At 34.4% G+C, this 20,662-nt stretch overlaps 2 protein-coding genes across 2 annotated transcripts in view; both read right to left on the bottom strand.

Moving 5' to 3' along the window:
• The window catches only part of LOC136041478 (charged multivesicular body protein 1B1-like), a 54,379-nt gene extending 34,150 nt beyond the window's left edge, over positions 1–20,229 (bottom strand). Inside the window, exon 1 of the mRNA XM_065726170.1 lies at positions 20,154–20,229. The gene's annotated coding sequence lies outside the window, so the exon portion shown is untranslated. The remainder of the gene's footprint in view (positions 1–20,153) is intronic.
• On the bottom strand, positions 5,832–16,992 carry LOC136041517 (charged multivesicular body protein 1b-like). Its single transcript, XM_065726222.1, has 3 exons — positions 16,903–16,992; positions 8,354–8,574; positions 5,832–5,952 (listed from the first exon to the last, which is right to left on the bottom strand). Exons 1-3 carry the CDS (start codon positions 16,990–16,992, stop codon positions 5,832–5,834), a joined length of 432 nt encoding a protein of 143 aa, XP_065582294.1.
• Positions 20,230–20,662: the final 433 nt, after the last annotated feature.

Below are 20,662 nucleotides of genomic sequence, written 5' to 3'. Positions count from 1 at the left end.
GAAAAATGTCCATTGAGGTATGTCCATTGAAAACGACGACTAAGCCATCCCCCTGGATATTGAAAAATTAAAATTGAATTAAGATTTCTTAAAAATAAATAAGAGAATATTCCAAAATACATATCACATTTAATTTCTAATAGAGACCAGACAAAACAAAACCACATACTGGAGAAAAAATTTACTATTTATCAAGGGTGGTAAATTTTGTACAAAATAATAAATTATAAAACAAAAAAAAATCAAAATTATGACTTCTTCCGAACGGTAGCAGAAATGCTCGTTTCTAAGACTAAAGCGCAACAGGTGGTAGATAAAATTTCGCATTGAATACATCAAGAAATATAAGAGGAACGAAATCAGGCAACCTGAAAACAAAAAGAGCTTGAAAGTGAATTGGCCAAGCAACTACGGGCTTTTACGCTCATTTGCATATAATCGTAATGGTGATTTTACTTAAATAGGCTAATACAAGATTTAGGCTAATATCCAAAAAACAATCTATGCAAAAATAAAAAAAAACTAACAACTGGCTAAAAAAATACAGCCTACTGAATAAGAGCGGGAGGCATTTTCAATGTAAGCTATATTGTTCCATACCGTTCTTAGGGTACAAAAGTTAAAAATGCCTAAAATTAAACAAGTGTTAGGGTATAATTGTATAAGTTTGTCAAACGAGGAAAAGAAATCAAAATGGTAAATTAGTTAAATGGTAAAAAATTACAAAGAATTGTCAACTGGAATTTGGTTAGTAGTCAAAAATAGCCAAAAGGGCAACGCTCATGAAAAATGGCCAAATGAGAAGTTGGATATGATGCTTTCAAAAGAGGCTATATTGCTTTGTGCCATTCTTTCAATTCGAAATTTACTAGTAACTAAAATTGAATAAATTAATTTCGATTAAAATTTTATAGGACTTGCCAATTGAGGAAAAGAAATAAAATAATCAACTGGTCAAAAGGTTAATTTGTCATGTGATCAAGAATTTACTTTCGATTGAAATTACATAAAATTTGCCAATTGAACACTGTTAATAAAAAAATGGACAACAATAAATCTAAGTAACTAAAAATGAACCAATTACTTTCGGTTATAATTTCACAAAATTTATCAATTGACGAGAAGAAATAAAATGGTCAATCGGACAAAAGGTCAATTCAGGAAAATGGGAAGGTGTTTCATTCCACTCTTTTTGAAGATTAAATTTGAAAAATCTAAGGGAAAATATATATAAAAGGAAAATATCTAAGGGAACAAAGTAGAAACTATGACCTTTCAAGACAACAATAATTTAAGCATTTAGAAGTGACTAAAACCGAACCAATTACTTTCGATTTCAATTTCCTAGAATTTGTAAAAACCATATGATCATCTGACTTTGTTAATTATGTAACTTGAAAACTTTATTTCAACAATAACTGGAGCAAAAAGGGCCACTTGGCCCTTATTATAATAGACCTTGGTGTAGCTTATGGCTTCATCTGAAATTAGAGCATCAGCCTCTGAAAACTTCTCATTAGAAAGTGTCAGTACTGAGTTATTACATGCAGGTTTGATTAAGACAAGGATTATTTATGACAATTTTCTAGGAAAACTGAGACGATTTCACCAAAATGAAGCAATATTTAATATTTGTGATTTGGTAAAATTTATAATATTTAGTTTACCTATTGTTGCTAAAGGGAGGGATATATTAACAGGATAAGCTTGTTTTTGGTTTTACTTGGTTGTTTTACATTTGCTGTTTTTTTTTCATAGGCATGTATTTTGGGGGTGATACCTGACGCGGGGATGCCATGGATATTCTGTGATAGCCACAGCACTGTGCTGGGTAGAGAATTTAAAGTGGCGAAACCCTATATAGGCCAGTGTATTCTCCTGATGAGCCCTTATGTTGGGTGTTGCCTCTGAATTATTTGTCTATATTATTTTTTCTATTGTTTGGTAAATGACGACTTATACCTATTGACGACATGACTGCGTGTCCATGGATGATTCTTTATGGTTGATTGTGTGTGGCTATGCTGTTTGACCTATGTGATTGTATGGATGAGTAGGGTTAAGGCCTCATTCAAGTGCTGGTCTATATTAATCACTAATTTAGGAAAACAGTCTTCCTTTTCTCCTTCTGTCTCCTTTCTTTTCTTTTTTTTTTTTTTGTGTTTGTGCTGTAGCATTGGTGATTTCTCTTTTCAGGATATATATATTTCAAAAATTTGTCTTGTAAAGGCCAACCTGACAAAGACTACTTTTTGGAGTTTTATTGGGCATATGCTCAAAGTGGATGTTTAAAAGCTATTAGCTTAAGCAAACTCAGATCGCTGTCTGAATCTACCTTCTAAAACATCCATCTTATCACATATTTCAAAAACTCCGTAACGTTTGGGGATATAACTTACGGGACAAAATAGGAAAACGAAGAAAATACTTGGCTCCAGAAAAAAATACACGAGAAGCAAAAAACGAGTTATAAAGCCAACCAAGCGTTTTTGGTCAAACCGACCTTTAACTCTAGGAAAACATCCATAGGACGATTTAAAATGAATCGTTAAAAACTATTAGTACAAGTATAGTGAATAGTTCTAGACAAAGGATGGAAACGAACACCAGTGGTAGTTTCGATGGTGTAGTTTTGTGCTCTATCACGAAAAACACTGCACCATTGGGCAGTTTTTTTCATTACCTGCTACTTTCTCTACATTTTGATATACATAATTCAATATTGATTTAATAAATGAATTACTGTACGTTTATTTTTTTGTCTATAAATATTGGTCTATGTCCAAAGTCTTTGTCTATATTAAAGATAGTATATCGCTAGTTTTATTACAAAACTACTTGGAACATCGTCAATTTCAGGGATAATGAAAAAATCGAGTTCATAATCGCGTTTATAACAAAATTTATTAAGTTGTGCTTCGGTTTATGATCATACCTCCGATTTATCAGACTAACTTTCCGATTTTGGAAGTTATCTCGAAGAATTTTGATTCACGTTAAATGAACATCAAAATAAAAGTATTAAATAAAAATAGTTCTTGTCCCGTAACTGAAAAACTCAATCTTCTAAGATCAAATAATCTATAATTTCGAATAATAAGTAACTTACTTTCTCAAAATGAAAGATTATTCTTCCATATAGATTCGAAAGAGAAAATAAGAAAGAGAAATATTGCTTATTGGTTAAGGTTAGGTATACTCAAGAGTTTACTAACAAAAAACTCCTGACAGAGAAATAGGAAATTTGCATTGCTTGCGTTACGGGGGCATGTTTGTTTTATCCATTATATGTACAATTTCTTATTCGCCAGAGGTATTCGCACCAAACTAGCAGTTATACAATTCTGGAGTCACTCTCGAACTGAAATTTGACCTTTTTATGAGCCAAATTGGATCGGAAGTCATCTAGGCAACATTGTGTGTATTTTTCACCTTTGTTGCCCATCACAGCAAAACACAATATCGCTTAAACATCTGGAACATATATTTTAATCAAAAAGACAGGGCAACGCAATTATCTGAGCACTAAGAAAAAAAACTGAACGACGAATCATGAGAAAAATTCAATCTGATCAAACTTTAAAGTAACATTTACAACAGAGGAGTAAATAACATTTACATCACTTACAACTCTAAACTAAATTATTGTAAAGCTTTTTTAGAAACAGCTGTAACAGTCATGGAAACACAACCCTATGTGAACATAATGCGAATTGGAAATGTTCATTAGCAATATTCGCAATATTGTCTCTAGCAAAGATACTGTTCCGGGTAAACATAACGAAGGAGAACCAAAGAAGGTTGACATCCTTACAAACCAATTTTCAAAAATAGATTAATGAAGACTCAAAAAATACCCAAAATATTTACAAAACATCCTTTTAGGTCAGTCTTCTCTTTTTTGTAGCTCGTGTGAAGAAGTTAGATTCATCAAATAACCTTTTTCAAGGGACCTATTTGTATAGTGTATCTTGGTTGTTGCTGAATCATATTTCATTATTGTGTTGAGCTATCCTTTATTTGATGACTTGGGCACGTTCTGGGGATGAAAGATGATATAATTCCAAAGATTGTCCTTTTTGGCCAACCGTCAAGGGTGAACAGATCGCGAGTCGACCACAGTTGGGGTGGCAGGATCTCATAAAGAAAAATTTAAGGGAAATAGGATGTCTAAATTCGTTACATTTTCTTGATCATAATTTTTAACACTATCTAAGCACGCCAACCCCACGATGCATGTCATGCCTGAAGGGTCAGAAAGTGGTGATCGGTACCGCGGGTTGACAGTCAAATCTAGTACCGCATTCCCCTTACAAATTTAACTCGGGATTCTCAATCGATTTTATTCGTTTACTCATACGTTTCGGGAAACAAAAACATAAATTACTAGACCAATACATAAGCAGATGCTCGATACACACCAAATACACGTTTTGTCACAATCAGAATAATGAATCTTTCATTTTTTGCCCATTTACGATTGCAATCAAATACTTTTTAAAAATTAAAATAGTAACATACATTGGACGCCGACATGATAAGAATAGGTAAGAAATACACTTATTGATCTACTGCTGTTGAAAAAATAATAGTAATTGTAAATTCCGTTTGAGATGCAGCTTAAAAGCCATATGCTTTTTGTCCATATTGACGATGGCTTTTCCCCTTGGCGTGTGTAGGTGGGAAATAAGGAATTTTCTTTTATAGACTCAGAGGGTGACACACCTGTCCACAACACGAATTTGACTCAAGCAGGGTCTATACTTTTTGCTGAAGGAAAATAATCTCTCAAACCTATATACATATTCTTCTTTCTAATTAGATTTAACTAATGATTCCATATCCTTAACAGAGGGCTTAGCTAGTAGGCTGGAATTATATCTCATGGACGCAAAATTCTACCCGCGAAAAATATACGCAAAACAAACGAGCAAACTATAACCCAGCAAAATTCACCCAATCCAAACTTGACCATGTTAAAACTGAACCATGTTTCAACACATCAGAAATTAATCCAAGTAAAATTCAACACAGGATATAATCGGCCCAGTCGAATTAATAGTGGAAACAATGACGTCACGGTGAACACTCTTTGTGACAGAATGAGGTGCATTGAAGGCGCGGCAGACTCCGATTTGTAGACATTTAGTTCTGCTTAAAAAATAACAATCTACCAACGATGATAATGATCATAAGATGACACAAAATAATAGTGTCGTTGACAAGAATCTTATTATCCACCGCAACATCAACGCTGACATTAACGTCAATGATATTGACAATGCTGATACTGCCAAACCTTTTTTTTATTGCAACGTTATCACCGTAATTTTTCTCATTGTACCTTTCTGAATCATTATCGTTTAAAAAATCTGACGTTGCCGATGCCGTTATTATCATTACGATCATCATCATTTGAAAAGTTCAAAAACGTCTCTTTAAAGCGGTACCCATCTATATCCCGTGCTGCACTTTCTTTATCCATCTATTAGGTCGATTACTCTCCGTAAGTAGGTGTCTGATGGTGTGTTGTCCCTATACCATGTTTTCTATGGGCGAACCATCCGGAATCCGAAATCAGGTTTATTTTTGCATTGGGTTGAGCTATACCGGGTTAAGTGTTATATTGTCCAAATTTCTCTTGATCTGAGTTTTGCAGAATTACTTTTTACGTGGGTTGAAATTTGTAAGGACTGTGTTTTTCCGGGTTGAAACACGTAGTTTGAGATTTGTGGCTTGAGTTTTTCTTGAGTTCAGTCAATAAGGAACCGTACACTAAATGATATTCAACCACATTGACAAACAAAAAGATTATATAACTATGCGTACCATTAACATATATTTTGTCTTAATCTCGCCAGTCTTTCGGTCAGCTCATCTAGATCAGGGTTTGAGGCAGTCTCTGCTATAGAAGATGTTTCACCAACAGGAAATAAGGCTTTAAGATCCAACCTTAAATCAAGATTAAATTAATATTCAATAAAATAAAAGAAAAACAGCTATATCTTTTCAACCTTCAACGACATTTACACTAACATTCTAAGCACATTTCAATTTCTCTTTCTTTTTCTCAGGTTTTTACATTGCTGATTAGGTAACATAATTAAGACAAGAAATGGCTTAAGGAAACCTTAGATGGCACTTCTAGAAAATTGAAAGTCGCCGGAGAAGCAGAGCAAGTATCAAATGACGTAGCAAATGTATGCCCCCCCCCCCATGTAAAATCACTTAAAGAATTTAGATTAGTGTTTCATAAACTTTCAAGGAAAACCCTCCATTTTTTTACGTTTAATACGTACAATACGTTTAATACGTACAATATGTTTTGTAAATTTTATGTTTACATTAATAAATGTAACTTAACAACATACATGTGAATGTATACATGTGTACATGATGGGGAAATATCCAACTTATTTACTTTGTTTTTGTACTTTTTCAGATTCGTTTCATTGGTTTTAACTTTTTTGGCATTTTCAAATACTGTACATAATGGCCACTTCTTAGGTTGGAAATAGTGCGAAAAAATTTATCTTTGAACCAAGGTTTTTGCATGCAAAAAAAACGTAATACTTCGATATTCTTATTTAAACAAAATTAAATTTTATCTTTCATTGCTTAATAATAACTACTTAAAATTCATTAAAATTCTTAATTCGTTGCTTAAAAATAATTAAATTAATTAGTTAAAATTTGGAGCAACAATTAATTATTCAATTAAGTTAATTCAACTAGACATTTTTCATTATATACGGTTCGACTTTTTCAATTCATGATCCTATGGATCGCCAAAACTGGTTTAAAAAAATTAATTTAAAACCTTCACATTAATCGAAGGTTAGAACTTTTAGACTAAACACATTCTCTTGGTAGCCAGCTTCGGAAGCTTTTGTATCAAGATAGATGGCAGGTACTTTAATTGAGTTATTTTCGCTAAATGCCGGTTTCCATCGTCCTAAAAATAACATTTAGCGGTGATTTTAAAAACGACTTCACTTCCACAAGATAACAGAACATTGCTGCTAACATTCTCCTGCAACTCAAATGTTGTTGGCTCTAGTTTTTAACCAATTCTTGCCGTGAAATTAGGAAAAATAAATTAAGAATGAAGTTGGATTCTGCAGATTTCGTTATTGGAAAACGCACTATTAATAGCCTTTGAGTTGTTTCAAATTTTATTTTGAGTTTCCATAATTGCTTCAAAGTGTGCAATGAGGCGGTAGATGTATATTGACATTTTAAGATTTCATTTTCAAATTACGCACCCATCTTAAATTTTTCCACAAATCACTAGAATCACTTCGCATTGCTCATTTACCAAGCCCGGTTCAATGGCGTCTCAATTATTCACTTTTTCTAATACTATTGTACTTTTTAAAAGCAAAATTCCGACTACAATAAAAAAAAGTCAAGCTATAAAAGAGTTCTGACCTGTTCTTTCCCAGGTTTCTATGGGAACCAAGCCCTAGTATCCCCCCTTGACGACCCTACTGAGGAGTATGTAAATTTTTTGCTATCCCCTTTCTTTAGGGTCTCGACGCTTTTGATAAGATATTAAAGAAAATATTGTCCAACATGTGGTTATTTGTCTTGCTTGCCCATCTAAGTGTTTTAGCTGGAACAATAACAACAACTAGGAAAAGAAACATTCGCCACGATCACCCTATTGTAAACGGTAGATTAGAAAAGTATTCAATCTAAAATGACCAGACATACTCACTATTCTTAATTTTTGCATTAGCATTTGTACAGGGTTTTAGAGTAGTAGCCCTTATAATACCTCATTATTGCAGCTGAAGTGTCACTCGTCCTACTTTTTGCATTAGCATTTGTACAGGGTTTTAGAGTAGTAGCCCTTATAATAAGTCATTATTGCAGCTGAAGCATCACTCGTCCTACTTTTTGCATTAGCATTTGTACAGGGTTTTAGAGAAGTAGTCCTTATAATACGTCATTACTGCAGCTGAAATGTTGAGGACAAGTTGTTTCACTTTTTGGACCAGCAACTGTTCTTTGGGTAACATTGGCATGCTAAAAATCATAGAAAAGAATAGAATTATGATCCAAGTGCCATTTATCCTATCACCTTCTGGTAATCTTTTTAAAAGGTGTTGCAGATAGTTTCCAAATTCAAATGAAGAAAAATTACGCCTAAAGAAAAACAAATTTTCTTCTCGTCATTTTCTGAATAGACAAAGATTGAAATGGTGGATTAAGAAGGATTAAATAGATTAAAAAGTATTAAGAATGACAAAATGGAAAATTAATCTCTCAATTAATCCACTATTGCCACTGTGGTGTGTAGGGGTGCTAAATTTTCTAGTCCAAGAAGAAAGATATGAAGTTTACAAGCCCTGCTTCGTTGGCGACTTGCATAATCGTAGTATCAACCTCACTCTGTGGAATGGACACTGTTGTTGTCTGTGACATCGTTCGTTCCATGTAACTGCTCTGTACATCAAAATCTTCAAACTGACTTTCAAATTTATCCATCAGACCTGAGATTTTCTCCAAATTCATTGATTTCATTGCTGAGTCCACTGATTTTACAACACCAACCATAGATTGCGTTATCTGAAAATTAAATATTTCATTACTGAAAATCAAATTGTTAATAATTGGATGTTGAAAAATTGTAATTATCGACTCCATTGATTTAACAGCGGTGACCAGATGGCGTTATCTAGGAAATGAATATACATATCCAAAAACGCAACGGAAGCTTAAGTCATAAAGACGCCATGTTATCTTGAACGAGACTGTGACAGGAATTTCACTCTAGTAACTGGATTTCATTCACAACCCACTGAAAAATTACCTGTCTGAGGGTAAATATTCTAGTTTCTATTTCAAGTTATTTTCTCCTGCCAAAAACGGTTAGTTTGACAAAATTGCCCATGAATAGTGTTACCTATAGATTGGATGTACATAATACAGATGCACATGCGAGGCCCACTCCACATAACCCACTCCCCCCAAAAAAATCTTATAAGAAAATTGTAGCAAAGCTGTATATAAAAAGATCGTTGATGAGTTTGTAAAGTCATTTTGTAAACATAGTAATGAAAGATGGTAACAAGCTTACCTAAGCTATGGATGTCAGGTGATTGATTTTCTTCAAACGATAATTTCCACGGGACTTGTGCTTGTCATCATCAGGTAGGAATTTGAACCTGATGATGATTTGAACCTGAATAAAATTCTGCATTTTATAAAATTGTTTGCATTTCTGTTATAATTTGACAGACATTTTCTTGTTCTAAACTAACAACAGTAACATGAAAATACTTAACATAGCCTTAACCCTAGCTTTTTTGAAAATAAATATTTTTTCTTTCTTTTTTAATGCTGTCAATTATCTCAATGTGATCCAGAATCAAAGGAAACTTCAAAGGAAAATTCTGCATTTTATAAAATTGTTCACATTTCTGTTGTAATTTGACAGATTTTTTCTAGTTCTTAACTACCAACAACAACAAGAAAATTCTTAACACAAACAATTAGCCTAACTACATTTAATATTGCAGCAGAAAAGTACTCCACTGCCACCAAACGTTCGGGGTTTCTCCTGGCTTCCCCGAAAGAAATTTCTGTTTTCTAAAATATCGCCAAAAACTAATGCCCGTAAATACACAAACATCAACACCACATATAAATCACTAATCTTAGTTCAGATTAATTTTCAGATATTTTGGAGAACACTATTTTTTCGTTAAGTTTAATTTTTGGAGAACAAGTTTCATTTCCGTTAATGTTAATTTTCGGGAGGTTTTCGGAGAACAATATTTTTTTGGTGAAACCCAGATAATCCTTGAAAAAAAGTCAGAAATAGTAGAAGTATTGCTATGAAAGCACTTTGAAATACGGCTCCGTTTAGTTAGTTAAAATTGGTTTCAATGCTCCTTTTTTTTATAACTTTTAGCATGCTTACTTTTAAAATGATTACTACCGTCGTTGCAAACAAAACAAAAAAAGAAAGAAAAAGCCAAACTTAATGAGGAAAAACATGAAAGAATATAATAATTCCGTATTTGGCGAATAATGTCGCCAAACACCAATGAAACTTGGATTATATGAAAGCAAACTTTAATAGAACACTCAATGAAGTTATATTGGTAAAAATGAGGCAAAACTTGTGATTTTAATGCAGCTATTTTACAGGAGGAAAGCTATCACTACAAAGAAAAGGATTTTTTTCGATTTTACTATTACAATTACGATTTTACGATTACATTCTACGATTCGTTCATGATTAAGGTTTTTACAGGCTTCTTATCTCTTACTTATTTCCCGTTTTTAAAATCAATCAAACAAAAAAAGTTTTTTCACTACTGATAGTAAGGAGCAACATCATAAAACTTAAAACGAACAGAAACTATTACTTTTATAAGGAAGGCCGCCCTCTTTTCAATACCTCACTTTTTACGCTTAAGTTTTTTTAAGAACATTTAAAACAGCTTATTATTCTAATTAAACAGCTCTTTTGTTTCAGGAGTAGTTTTTAAAGAATCGGGACACAAAATCTAACTTTAGCGTAAAGAACGAGGTATTGAGGAGGGAGCAGTCTCTTCATTTACGAAATAGTTTCTTTTCTTTTTAAGTTTTGACGTTGCTCCTTACTTTTGGTTGAATTACTATTTTTTTGTATTTAATTTCTGATCGTTTCTAAATAATAGGAGAAATCCAGCTCCAAGGGGGAAAATCCAGCTCCTCCATGAAAAATTCTTTTTTTATTTACAGGCAATCCCTCCATGGAAAGTTATTCCCACGTAAAGTACCGCCTCCCTCGGGAAAATTCCTCCCATATAATTCCATTAATGCTGAAAATTCCCCTCGAAAATTCTTGCAGATGGTTCCAGGTGAAAAATTATTCTTAGCGCGCTTTCATTTGAAAGAGACTCACTTAAAAAGATTGATTTTAAGGTCATGCCGGAAATCGCCTCCTCCGTGGAAAAGTTTTCCCGAAGATACTCCACCCCTTAGTAGAAATATGCTCCCACAGAAAATTCCCTCTTGAGAATTTATCCCGTTGTAAACCCTCCCATGGCGAATTTCTCCCGCGCAAAACCCCTCTCCTACTGAAAGATATTCTGGAAAACTCCAACCCGGTAAAAAAAAATTCCCCCGAACAATTCACTTTATATTTTATATATGTTTTTTATGATACTGGACCTAGGCATTCTCCAGGGTTCTAGGTATCTTTATTTATTTTTATGTTTATTTCGCTGGACGCGTCAACGGGTGGTGCTGTTGACCGGCAATTGACGGGGGAATACGTTTAATTACACTTGTTTGAATTGTATGTAGTGAAGTATGGATGTTGTATTTATTTATAGAAGTTTTTTTCTATCCTGTGCATTACGGATTTGTCTTCTCAGCCGGGCTCTGGACATTTTGTAACTTATTTTATTATTAAAATGAACCTCAACCTTAACACCTCCACATGTAAAACTGAGTCACCAAAGAGAAAGAAAGGTAATAAAAAGAAATTCGTATAGAAATTCCGGCAAATTCCCCAAGCGTAAAATTTCAAATGGAAAGTTCACCCCCAGAAACTTCCCTCCCCATGGAAAATACACCCCGTGGAAAATTCATCCAGCAGAAAAATCACACCTTCCACCCAAAAAACGTATGATGCATATTTCCCAACAACAAATACTATACGTAAATAATGGGCAAATTTTATAACTTAAAGACCTTTCCCCAGGGGCCGTGGGAGCCATAATATCTCCAAAGGCACAAATATTGGGCTTTTCAACGATGCTAAACAAATTGGCTATCCCTGAATTTTGATCGGACCACTTTGAGGAAAACAGGAGGTGGGAGGGGGGCTAGTTGCTGTCCAATCTTTTCGGTCACTCAAAAAGGGTACTAGAGCTTTTAATTCTTGGACCATTGGTTTGATGCGATCGCCCTTAGGAAAAAAAACACGCATCCATGATCATCTTTCTTTTGGAAAAAATACAACGTTCCGCATTTTTCTGGATGGGAGCTTGAAACGCCTTCAATCAGGTTCTGGGATACGCCGAATCTGACGACGCGATTTTCTTTAAGAGCCCTTGACTTTTAGAGGGTGTTCACCCCCCTTTTCGAAGGCTCATAGCTTGGGATGGATAATACTAAACTTCATGGATCTTATATATTTGAAATCAGCATAACAAGTTAATTCTTTTATATATCTACTGATACCAAAATAACAGTATCTACGACAAAGTTAAACTGGTTCTATATTATTCCATCATAATAAGGTGCATAAGAGCCATTATCATTAGGGTGGTTTTGGCATTACCAGTACCAGAAAATTTCAAAATATATTATTGGCACTGTAGTAAATGTTTTTCCGGCCTTTAACTTGGTCTTTAGGTTAAAAAAGGAACCTTATTAGGGACACTTAGAAGAAATGCATGGGAGATAAACCCCATCTTCTTCATTCTCCCCCCCCCCCCGCCCCAGGAAAAATCAAAACGATGGCTACTGGCCTAAGCTTCCAATATTCTACTCCAGAGCCACCTGATCAAATTTCACCTTGCTTTCAGAAGTTTTGTATTAGATTTAAACATATATCCAATTTACGTAAGGTATATAGAAATGGATTAAAATTAAATTATTCTTTAATTTCTAGGTTAATTCAAAATTAAGGTAATGGACCTTTTACTTGTTTTTGATTTTAACGTTTCTGTGGCACGTTCCCATTTTCTCGTCAACTTCCATATGACTTACCTATTTTAAGTGTTTTTGTCAATTTACAGTAACGGGAAGCAAATGTATTAGTCAAAATGTAGAATAAGGCCAATTTTGTAGTTTTTCCAATTTTCAACATAAATACAAAAAAGGAATGCTTTCAGAGCCTAGAGAGAAGTCAAAATCTTGGGAGAAACTAGAGGGAACCAAGGACTTGTTTCAGACATTTTCTAAGGTAGTGAAAACGCAAAAAATTACAATAAAAAAAAGGTAAAATAGCTAAACATACAAAAAGAAACATTAAATTACATTCAAAAAAGAATAAGATAGCCAGATAAGGGAGAAAAGAGGCATGCAAAGCTGTGGCCCCAGGCTGCTTGATGCCAAAATGAGCTGTTAATAGTGGTATTAAAGGCAAACCAAGAGTTTTACCTTTCACTGGGAAGCACTTTTTTTTGACAATTTTTGCAAGCTTCTTCAAAAGTTTGAATTTAGCTTCAAGATTTAACGAATTTCTTCTCAGAAAGAAAGGATGGACTTTGTTAGGTAATTTATTCTTTGTGGCACTTATTTGTTTGACAGTTGCTTGGCAAAGTGATGACCCCTGTTTTGTCGCAATTCTAAATTACATGGCAACATTTTTTATTCACAAAGGAGAGAATACCAATATTTCCAGTGCTTACACTTTGCAATGGAAAACATTTCTTTAATTTCAGTCATCAAAAATTCAAAGGTTTTTATTTAAAGACATAACCTTGTCTTTATTGGCTGGTATTTTACCTTGAGTCAAATAAAAGATATTGTAACAGTTTTCATCACTGGCCAAAGAGGTATGCTTACATCCTGCACAGACTGACTATTTCATAATATTAGACATGAATTAATTGACTCATTAAAAATTACAATTTCGCTCAAAATCTACAAGATCCATTTTGAAGATTCAAGATTTTTCGCAATCTGATCTGAACACTTCAATCTTTTTTTTCATGACCACTTTTATAGGCTAAAAGATCATTCTGCAAATGTAAATGAGCTTACCATAAACTACTGAGTTATTTTAGGCTTTGAAAACACTCAAGAGCTGTTCAGAGTAGTATATTTAGGCAAATGAAAAATTTAGGAATAAATGTAGGCCTGAAATATGCATTAGAATGGTATTATCAAGATACTTTCCCCACATTTCATTATTTCTAAACCATAGAAGATTCTACATATGACAGGTCTATACTTATCTAAATTTTGATAAAAGGAATGTTTTACCTTAGTTTTGGATTTTACCTAAATATAAAATTTTTTTATTACATAGTTAAAAATGCTTTATCTAAATTTTGAAAAAAATGTTTTACCTTCATTTTGGATTTTCAGTCTTGTTTATGTTTGATCTAGCTTTTGAAATGTAATTTCTATTCTATCAACCAAATTTTCAGTCATATATTCATTCCTATAAGGTCCTCATAAATCAGCATTAAGCAAAGATATGAGGCTCAATAAACTTTTCTTATTACTTGTTTTCTACAGTATATCTTTTTCTCAAGCTTTCAATCCTAAAACACAAAGTAAAAGGTCATCAAAGTTCAGTACCAGGGGGAATTAGTAGAGGTAGGTGCTTCAAAACTTTTACCAGAGAATTGTTGTGGGTCTGGATCCGCTTTTGAGGATTTATTCACCTAATTCAATTACCATCTTAAATAGACAAAAGCCTCTCATCTAGAATTGTAACCAAATATGAACAGCACATGGCTGAATGCATATTATATGGAAAGGGTAGAGGTAGGGACACCAAAAACACTTTCCCATTAAATAATTTTGGTAGCAGACTACATACATTCATGAAAATATCATTATCCAGGCTATAATGGAACCATCAGATGGGAGGGGAGGTGCATTGTTGGAAAATCAACCCCTCTCATCTATAATTTTAACCAAATATGAACAACACATGCCTGTGTGCATATTATATGGAAATGGGAAGAGTGGAGGTAGGGACACCAAAACACCTTCTCATGAGAGGATTTCGGTTGTAGACCATATACATTCACGAAAATATCATTCTCCCACTATTCAGGCTATAAATGGAACAATCAGATGGGAGGGGAGGTGTATTGTTGGAAAATCAATCATAATATTTGAAAATAGAAAAAAAAGAAGTTTAATGGTAGGCTTGATCTAGGCTAGTACTTTTATAAGCATGTTTCTTTCAAAAGCAACCAAACTATTCAGCATTACCATAAGTTCATCATCTGTCTAGCAAAGGAATTAAAAACCCTGAAAATGTTACAAATTGTCACAGTAGAGAAGATTAGGCTTGGGCAATATTTGGAGTGAGCTTTGAATTGCACTAATCTTTAGTTATTAGTGATTCATTGAAAAGGGTAATATTGGCATATTTCCTTTGCCCTTAATGAATGCATTCCAGATTTAACAAAGTAAAAAGAATTACCTCGCCTTAAATTGTAGCTTGGAGCAAAAAAATAGGCTTAAAAAAATTGTGCTAGCTGATGGTGTCACAGTAGCTTAGCTGGCACAATTATAGAGATGGCAAATTACCTTTGAATTAAGGCTTACTTTTTTAGAAACTTTTGATAAGATAGCTAAGAAGCATCTTTAGAGGAGTAACTATGTACCAGTATCATTATTGCTGTTATGCTACTATCAATTTGAAACAAAGGCCTATTGAAAGTATTATTAAACAAAATTATCACAAAATAGTAATAAATACAATTGAACCTCATAAAGATTATTCCATTACAAATCTAATAAGCATACAGTTGCTTCACAACCAGGTAAATATTGAGCAGTATACATAAATGACCTATAAATAAAGTGAAAATATCATACAGTGCCAATTTGGTAAATGTTTAGTTTTGTTCTAAGTGCAGTAAAATTCTAGTTTAGTGACTTTTGGCTATCTTGTAAAGGGGTTAGGTTAGGAAAAAGAAACTTTCAGGGATAAGTCTAAAGGCTAAATAATGTCACAGGAAGGTATTTGGAGTACCTACCTCCTCTCCCTCTCCCTCTAGAGGGTCCTGACCTTTAAAATATGTGCATTATAAAAAGTGAGACCTTGCAAAATAGATCTTCTGCTTGAATGAAGTACAACAAAAAATTTTTCATCTTCACAACTTTGCTCAATCCCAATTTATAAGGTTTTAAATATATGCAAATACATTTCCTAAATTTTGAAAATACAAACATTGATATGGCTCAGAATTCTACTGAAATAGCAGGAATTGCATTTTCAGAACTAAAGGCAGAGAAAAAGCAACTGGTAACTGAAAATTAAGGTAAAATATTGTTTTGTCAAAATTTCAATAGACCTGTCATGTAGGCAAATTTCAGGGCCCTCTAGAGGGAGAAGGAGTGGAGGTGGGTACTTTAAAATACCTTCCTGGGAAAGCGGAGAGGGGGCAAAACTGTACATTGGATCTCTCATCCAAAATCTTGAACTAATCCATTCAGAAAATCACTGCTAGATGCCATTCATGTAGCACACATTTGACAAAAGTTTTTAATGTTTGATGCCAAAGACATCTGAGATAAGAGGTAAAGAAGTTTGTATATAATATCTGTAAATTTTGACACCTGTAGTTCTCATTGAATATTTTCCAAGTTATCAATTAGTTTGTGGTAACAAACTGTAATAAGGAGCAACCCAGCTCAATAGTAACCAAAACTCTAAAAAATGGAATTTTGATACCAATAGCTACATCAAAAGAATTGGGGGGAGTGGGTGGATGGTTAAATTGGAAAAATTTGAAAAAATGAGGTATTTTTAACTTACAAACGGGTGATCAGATCTTAATGAAATTAGATATTTAGAAGCATTTAATGCTGATTTTAAATATATTTGCAGCTACAGAGTTGTAAGTTAGCAGGATCCTAAGAGGTATTTTTTCAGCATTTTCCTGGTAATTTTTATCAAAAATGTCTGATGGTTTCCACATAAAGGTAAACTTTCAAAATGGTGTCAATAAGGGGTGACTCCAAATAGTTTTTTTGGGGGCAACTCTGGGCACATTTCAAGGTGTCTGGTTTTGCCCCATGCTGATGGAAGTATCTTCAAGTCTGGAATTGGAAGTAGCTGGAGGTAGGAAATTACAAAGTATTTCAGTTTTATTATAGACTACATACAGGCTTCTCTATATTCTTGATATTTTTCTTTTACAAATGGTTTGCACCTATATTTGAAGGGGGAGGGTGGTCCCCCAGCTCCAGAATTACTGAGTGTGCTGTAAGACAAATCGTAAATTCATCTTTCCAAGCAGCTGCGGAATATTTTTCTTTGAAGAAGTCTACCCTTGTGGATGCCATGAAATGCTTTCAGTATAAAATGCAAGATCTTGAGCAGTGTAGCCCAAGTACAAACAATGATAATGATTGTGTTCAGGAGAGTTCTAAGTTTGTTTTTACTCCCAAACAAGAGACAGAAATTGTTATATATCTCGAAAAGTGCTCAATGTTGAACCACCAACTAACTCCAAATGCAACAAGAAAATTAACCTACCAATGGGCAACAGCTTTGAAGCTCAAATTCCCACCAAGTTGGGAGCTGAATGAAAGAGCAGGAGTCAACTGGATTAAAATATTTATGAGGCAAAATGCCAGTTTGTCTATTAGAAAACGGGAAAATACAAGCCAGGCTTGTGCTACTGGCTTCGATGTCATTGTAATTGGTGCCCTCTTTTGTAATCTCCAGGGACTGTATAGCAAGTTCCCCATTCCTCCTGGTAGGATTTGGAACTGCAACAAAACAGGAGTGCCCATAATTGTTCAAGCTTAGAAGGTCATTGCTAAAAAGGGGGCAAAACAGGTGGCATAGACTGTGTCAGCAGAAAGAGGGGAAAATACCACAATGCTGTGCTTTGTGTCTGCCACAGGTGACACTATTCCCCCAGTGTTTGTTTTTCCAAGAGAAAGTAACAAGATGGATCATGGATCACCAGGATGCATTGGCTTAGCCCATCACAAGGGATAGATGACCTTGGGGAAATCCCTTTGTTCAATACAGCACTTCCAGAAAGAAGTTAAACCCAGCAAGGAGGATCCTGTTTAGCAATCATGAAAGCCATATTTCAATTGAAGTAGTTTCCTTATGCAAAGATAATGGAATTCATCTTCTGACCTTTCCTCCCCATTGCCCTCATTGCATCCAGCCCCTTGATGTTTTGATTTATGCACCATTCAAACATGCAATCAGGGAGTCGTTTGACACTTGGTTGCAGATGAATCCAGGTCAGAGAATTTCAATACACCAAATAGCAAAGTTGTGCAAAAAGCCCTTTCTAGACAAGCAGAACCCTCATAGCATCACACCTGGTTTTGAAAAGGCAGGAATTTGGCATTTGAATCCAAATATCTTCACAGAGGCCAATTTTTTACCAGCTGAAGTGACAAACCACCCAGAATCAGCCAGATTCTACTATGGATGATCCTCACCCTGGTTCCGTTCATACTTCTGCTCCAGTCTTTGTGGATCAACCAAAGGCAACACTAAACCCACCTATAACTCCTGAAAGCATAAGACCATATCCAAAAGTAAGAATACAACTGGGTCCTCACAAAGCTAGGATTTTGACAGATACTTAGATACTAAGCAATACAGATACTAAGCAATCCCTTGAAGCAGAGGCTCAGGCAAAGTTTGACAAGAAAACTAAAAAATGGGTTTCTAAGCATTAACCAGATGAGTCCTCAGGATCAAAGTCCTTGAACTTGGAGTCATTGAAAAAGTCCAAGGTTTTATCCATTGATAAGGAGGCTGAAGATAGCATTTCAGACAAAGATATACAGCTCATAGACAATTCAGATTATGAGTCTTTGCACACTAGAAGCATCAGTGAACTTGGGACTGACAAAGAATTTTCTCCAGGAAATTTTGTGCTTGTAAGGTTTATGGTAGGAAAGAAACCAAACTCTGCTGTTTACTATGTTAGTGAGATTGAGGAAGTGAGTGGCAGATTAGCTAAAATAAACTTCCTCCACAAATCTAGTGAAAAGTTCATCTTCCCAGAATGTCCTGATTGTGCAGAAACTGATTTTGATGATATAATTATGAAACTTCCTACTCCTTTTGCTGCAGAAGGGACAAGGCGAGCAGTCAAAGGGCTTGTATTTGGGTGTGACCTGTCTTGCCATGCCAAAAAATAATGATGTGAAGTGCTAGAAAATACCTTTAGAGTTCTTTTGATATTCCAGTTAGCTATGTTACTTTTGTGCTATCTGAACACACTGTCTGAATTGTTAACTAATAGATGTCTGGAAATGCCCTCCATGTGTCCAAAGTCACCCCACAGTAGGGACAACTTTGGACACTTGAAGAGGTCATATGTTTTTGGGTCTCACTGACAAACAACTTGATGAAAGTCATCGAAAAAAAATTACAAAGGAAGATGAAAAAATAAGCTTTCTGTACATGTAAAAAAGAAGTTTGTATCTTTAGAAGAACATCTTATATGGGTCAAAACCTTGAATTGGAAAGTTTTGCCCCCCTCTTCCCTATAATTTAGCCTATAGACCTATCCCCAAAAGTTTAATTTTCCTAACCTAACCCCTTTCTAAGATAGCCAAAACTCACTAAACTAGAATTTTACCACTCAGTGCTCTAAAGTGTGTATTACTGTATATAGCAAGATCCTGATGATTGCATATTGTTTCTTTGTCAGTATTAGATAAGCACATTCATTTTTAGGTTTCTAAAATCCCCCTCCAATGAGACTAAAAATGCATAAAGTAGGCTTGCTTACAGGTAACATTACTTATAGAGCAAAGTGTATTAGTCCATGAGCCCTGTGGGCAGTGGGATGAGATCTGTATTTTATGTTTATTCAACAGAGTGATAAAACTTGAAAAAAAAACAAATAAATAGAGAGTACAGATCTTGCCCTGCTGCCCACAGGGCTCATGGACTAATACACTTTTCTTTATAAACAAATGCACTTCTAAAACTAGCATTTCTAAGTGCTCTAAACTAATTATTTACCACCAATTTGTAAGCTCTTTCTGAATATAATAATAATTTGGCATAAATTCAATTTTAATAACCTTTAAAAAGCCTCAAAGATGATACCTCTTCCTCCAATTTTGTTAAAAAAGGCCTACTTAATTTTGATTTACTTCTAAATTGAATCATTAGCAATAATATTGAGAATTGATAAATGCATAGAAAATATATAGGCTAATATGGCCTATACATTTGGTTAAAATTAGAAAGGTTAGGTTAAAATTGAATTTGCAAGTAAAGTGATTAGGCTATTAGCCTATATTCAGACAGACCATAAAAGAAGGCACTGAGAGGTATATTCACTTAATTTATAGGTCAATTATGTGAACTGCTCAATATTTGCCCACAACCATCCCCAGTGGAAGTCGACTTCAAATAAGTTCTGTAGTTAAAATGCTTGCAGCTTGGAATACACCCAGCATCGGGTAGCCCTAACATGGCTCAGCACCTGAGAAATATTATTAGTCCTAGCCTAATCATGAAAGATAGCTTTCCTGAAACTAGTTCTTTAAGTTTTTAGAACCAAAATCACTAGTTTGTTACAAATTTTGATTTTTATCTCAAAGCACTGTTGCCAGATTGTCAACGCAGAAAAACGCCCAGGGGTTTTCAAAACAAGCCCGAACAAGTCCCAGAAAATTTCGAAACAAGCCCGAACAAGCCCCAGAAAATTTTACCGAAATAATACACTTTTTGAGATTCCACTTTATAGTGAGCGCGTACGAAAGCTTGTTTCACGAAGAATGCTATATCTAGATGCAGAATTAATACTGAATTTTCAGTCCAAAGCTATTCTCATTGTTTTTTCTTTAAACTTCTGGAAGAGTCTCAATTTTGTTGATCTCCCCTCAGCATTTGCAGGGAAAAAGAATAAACCTACCCGGCAGGCGGGAATACTTGACATTTTTTCTGCTTATAAGTTTGAAATACAAAAGAAATATCTTAAGCTGTATGGCAGCCCATAGCTCTGGCCTCTTCTAA

This window comes from Artemia franciscana, unplaced genomic scaffold (genome assembly GCF_032884065.1).
Source record: "Artemia franciscana unplaced genomic scaffold, ASM3288406v1 PGA_scaffold_23, whole genome shotgun sequence".
Taxonomy (NCBI): domain Eukaryota; kingdom Metazoa; phylum Arthropoda; class Branchiopoda; order Anostraca; family Artemiidae; genus Artemia; species Artemia franciscana.
The sequence above is the reverse complement of the archived record's forward strand: the minus strand, read 5'-3'. Positions and strand labels throughout refer to the sequence as shown.

What these genes read in the sequence shown, in the direction of transcription:
- LOC136041517 (XM_065726222.1), bottom strand. Translation starts at nt 16,992, where the DNA reads ATGGCATCCACAAGGGTAGACTTCTTCAAAGAAAAATATTCCGCAGCT. An exon ending in TTTGTCTTACAGCACACTCA is followed by an intron (nt 8,575 to 16,902) that starts GTAATTCTGGAG and finishes TTTAATTTTCAG; the next exon opens with ATAACGCAATCTATGGTTGG. An exon ending in CAAGTCGCCAACGAAGCAGG is followed by an intron (nt 5,953 to 8,353) that starts GCTTGTAAACTT and finishes TCTTGATTTAAG; the next exon opens with GTTGGATCTTAAAGCCTTAT.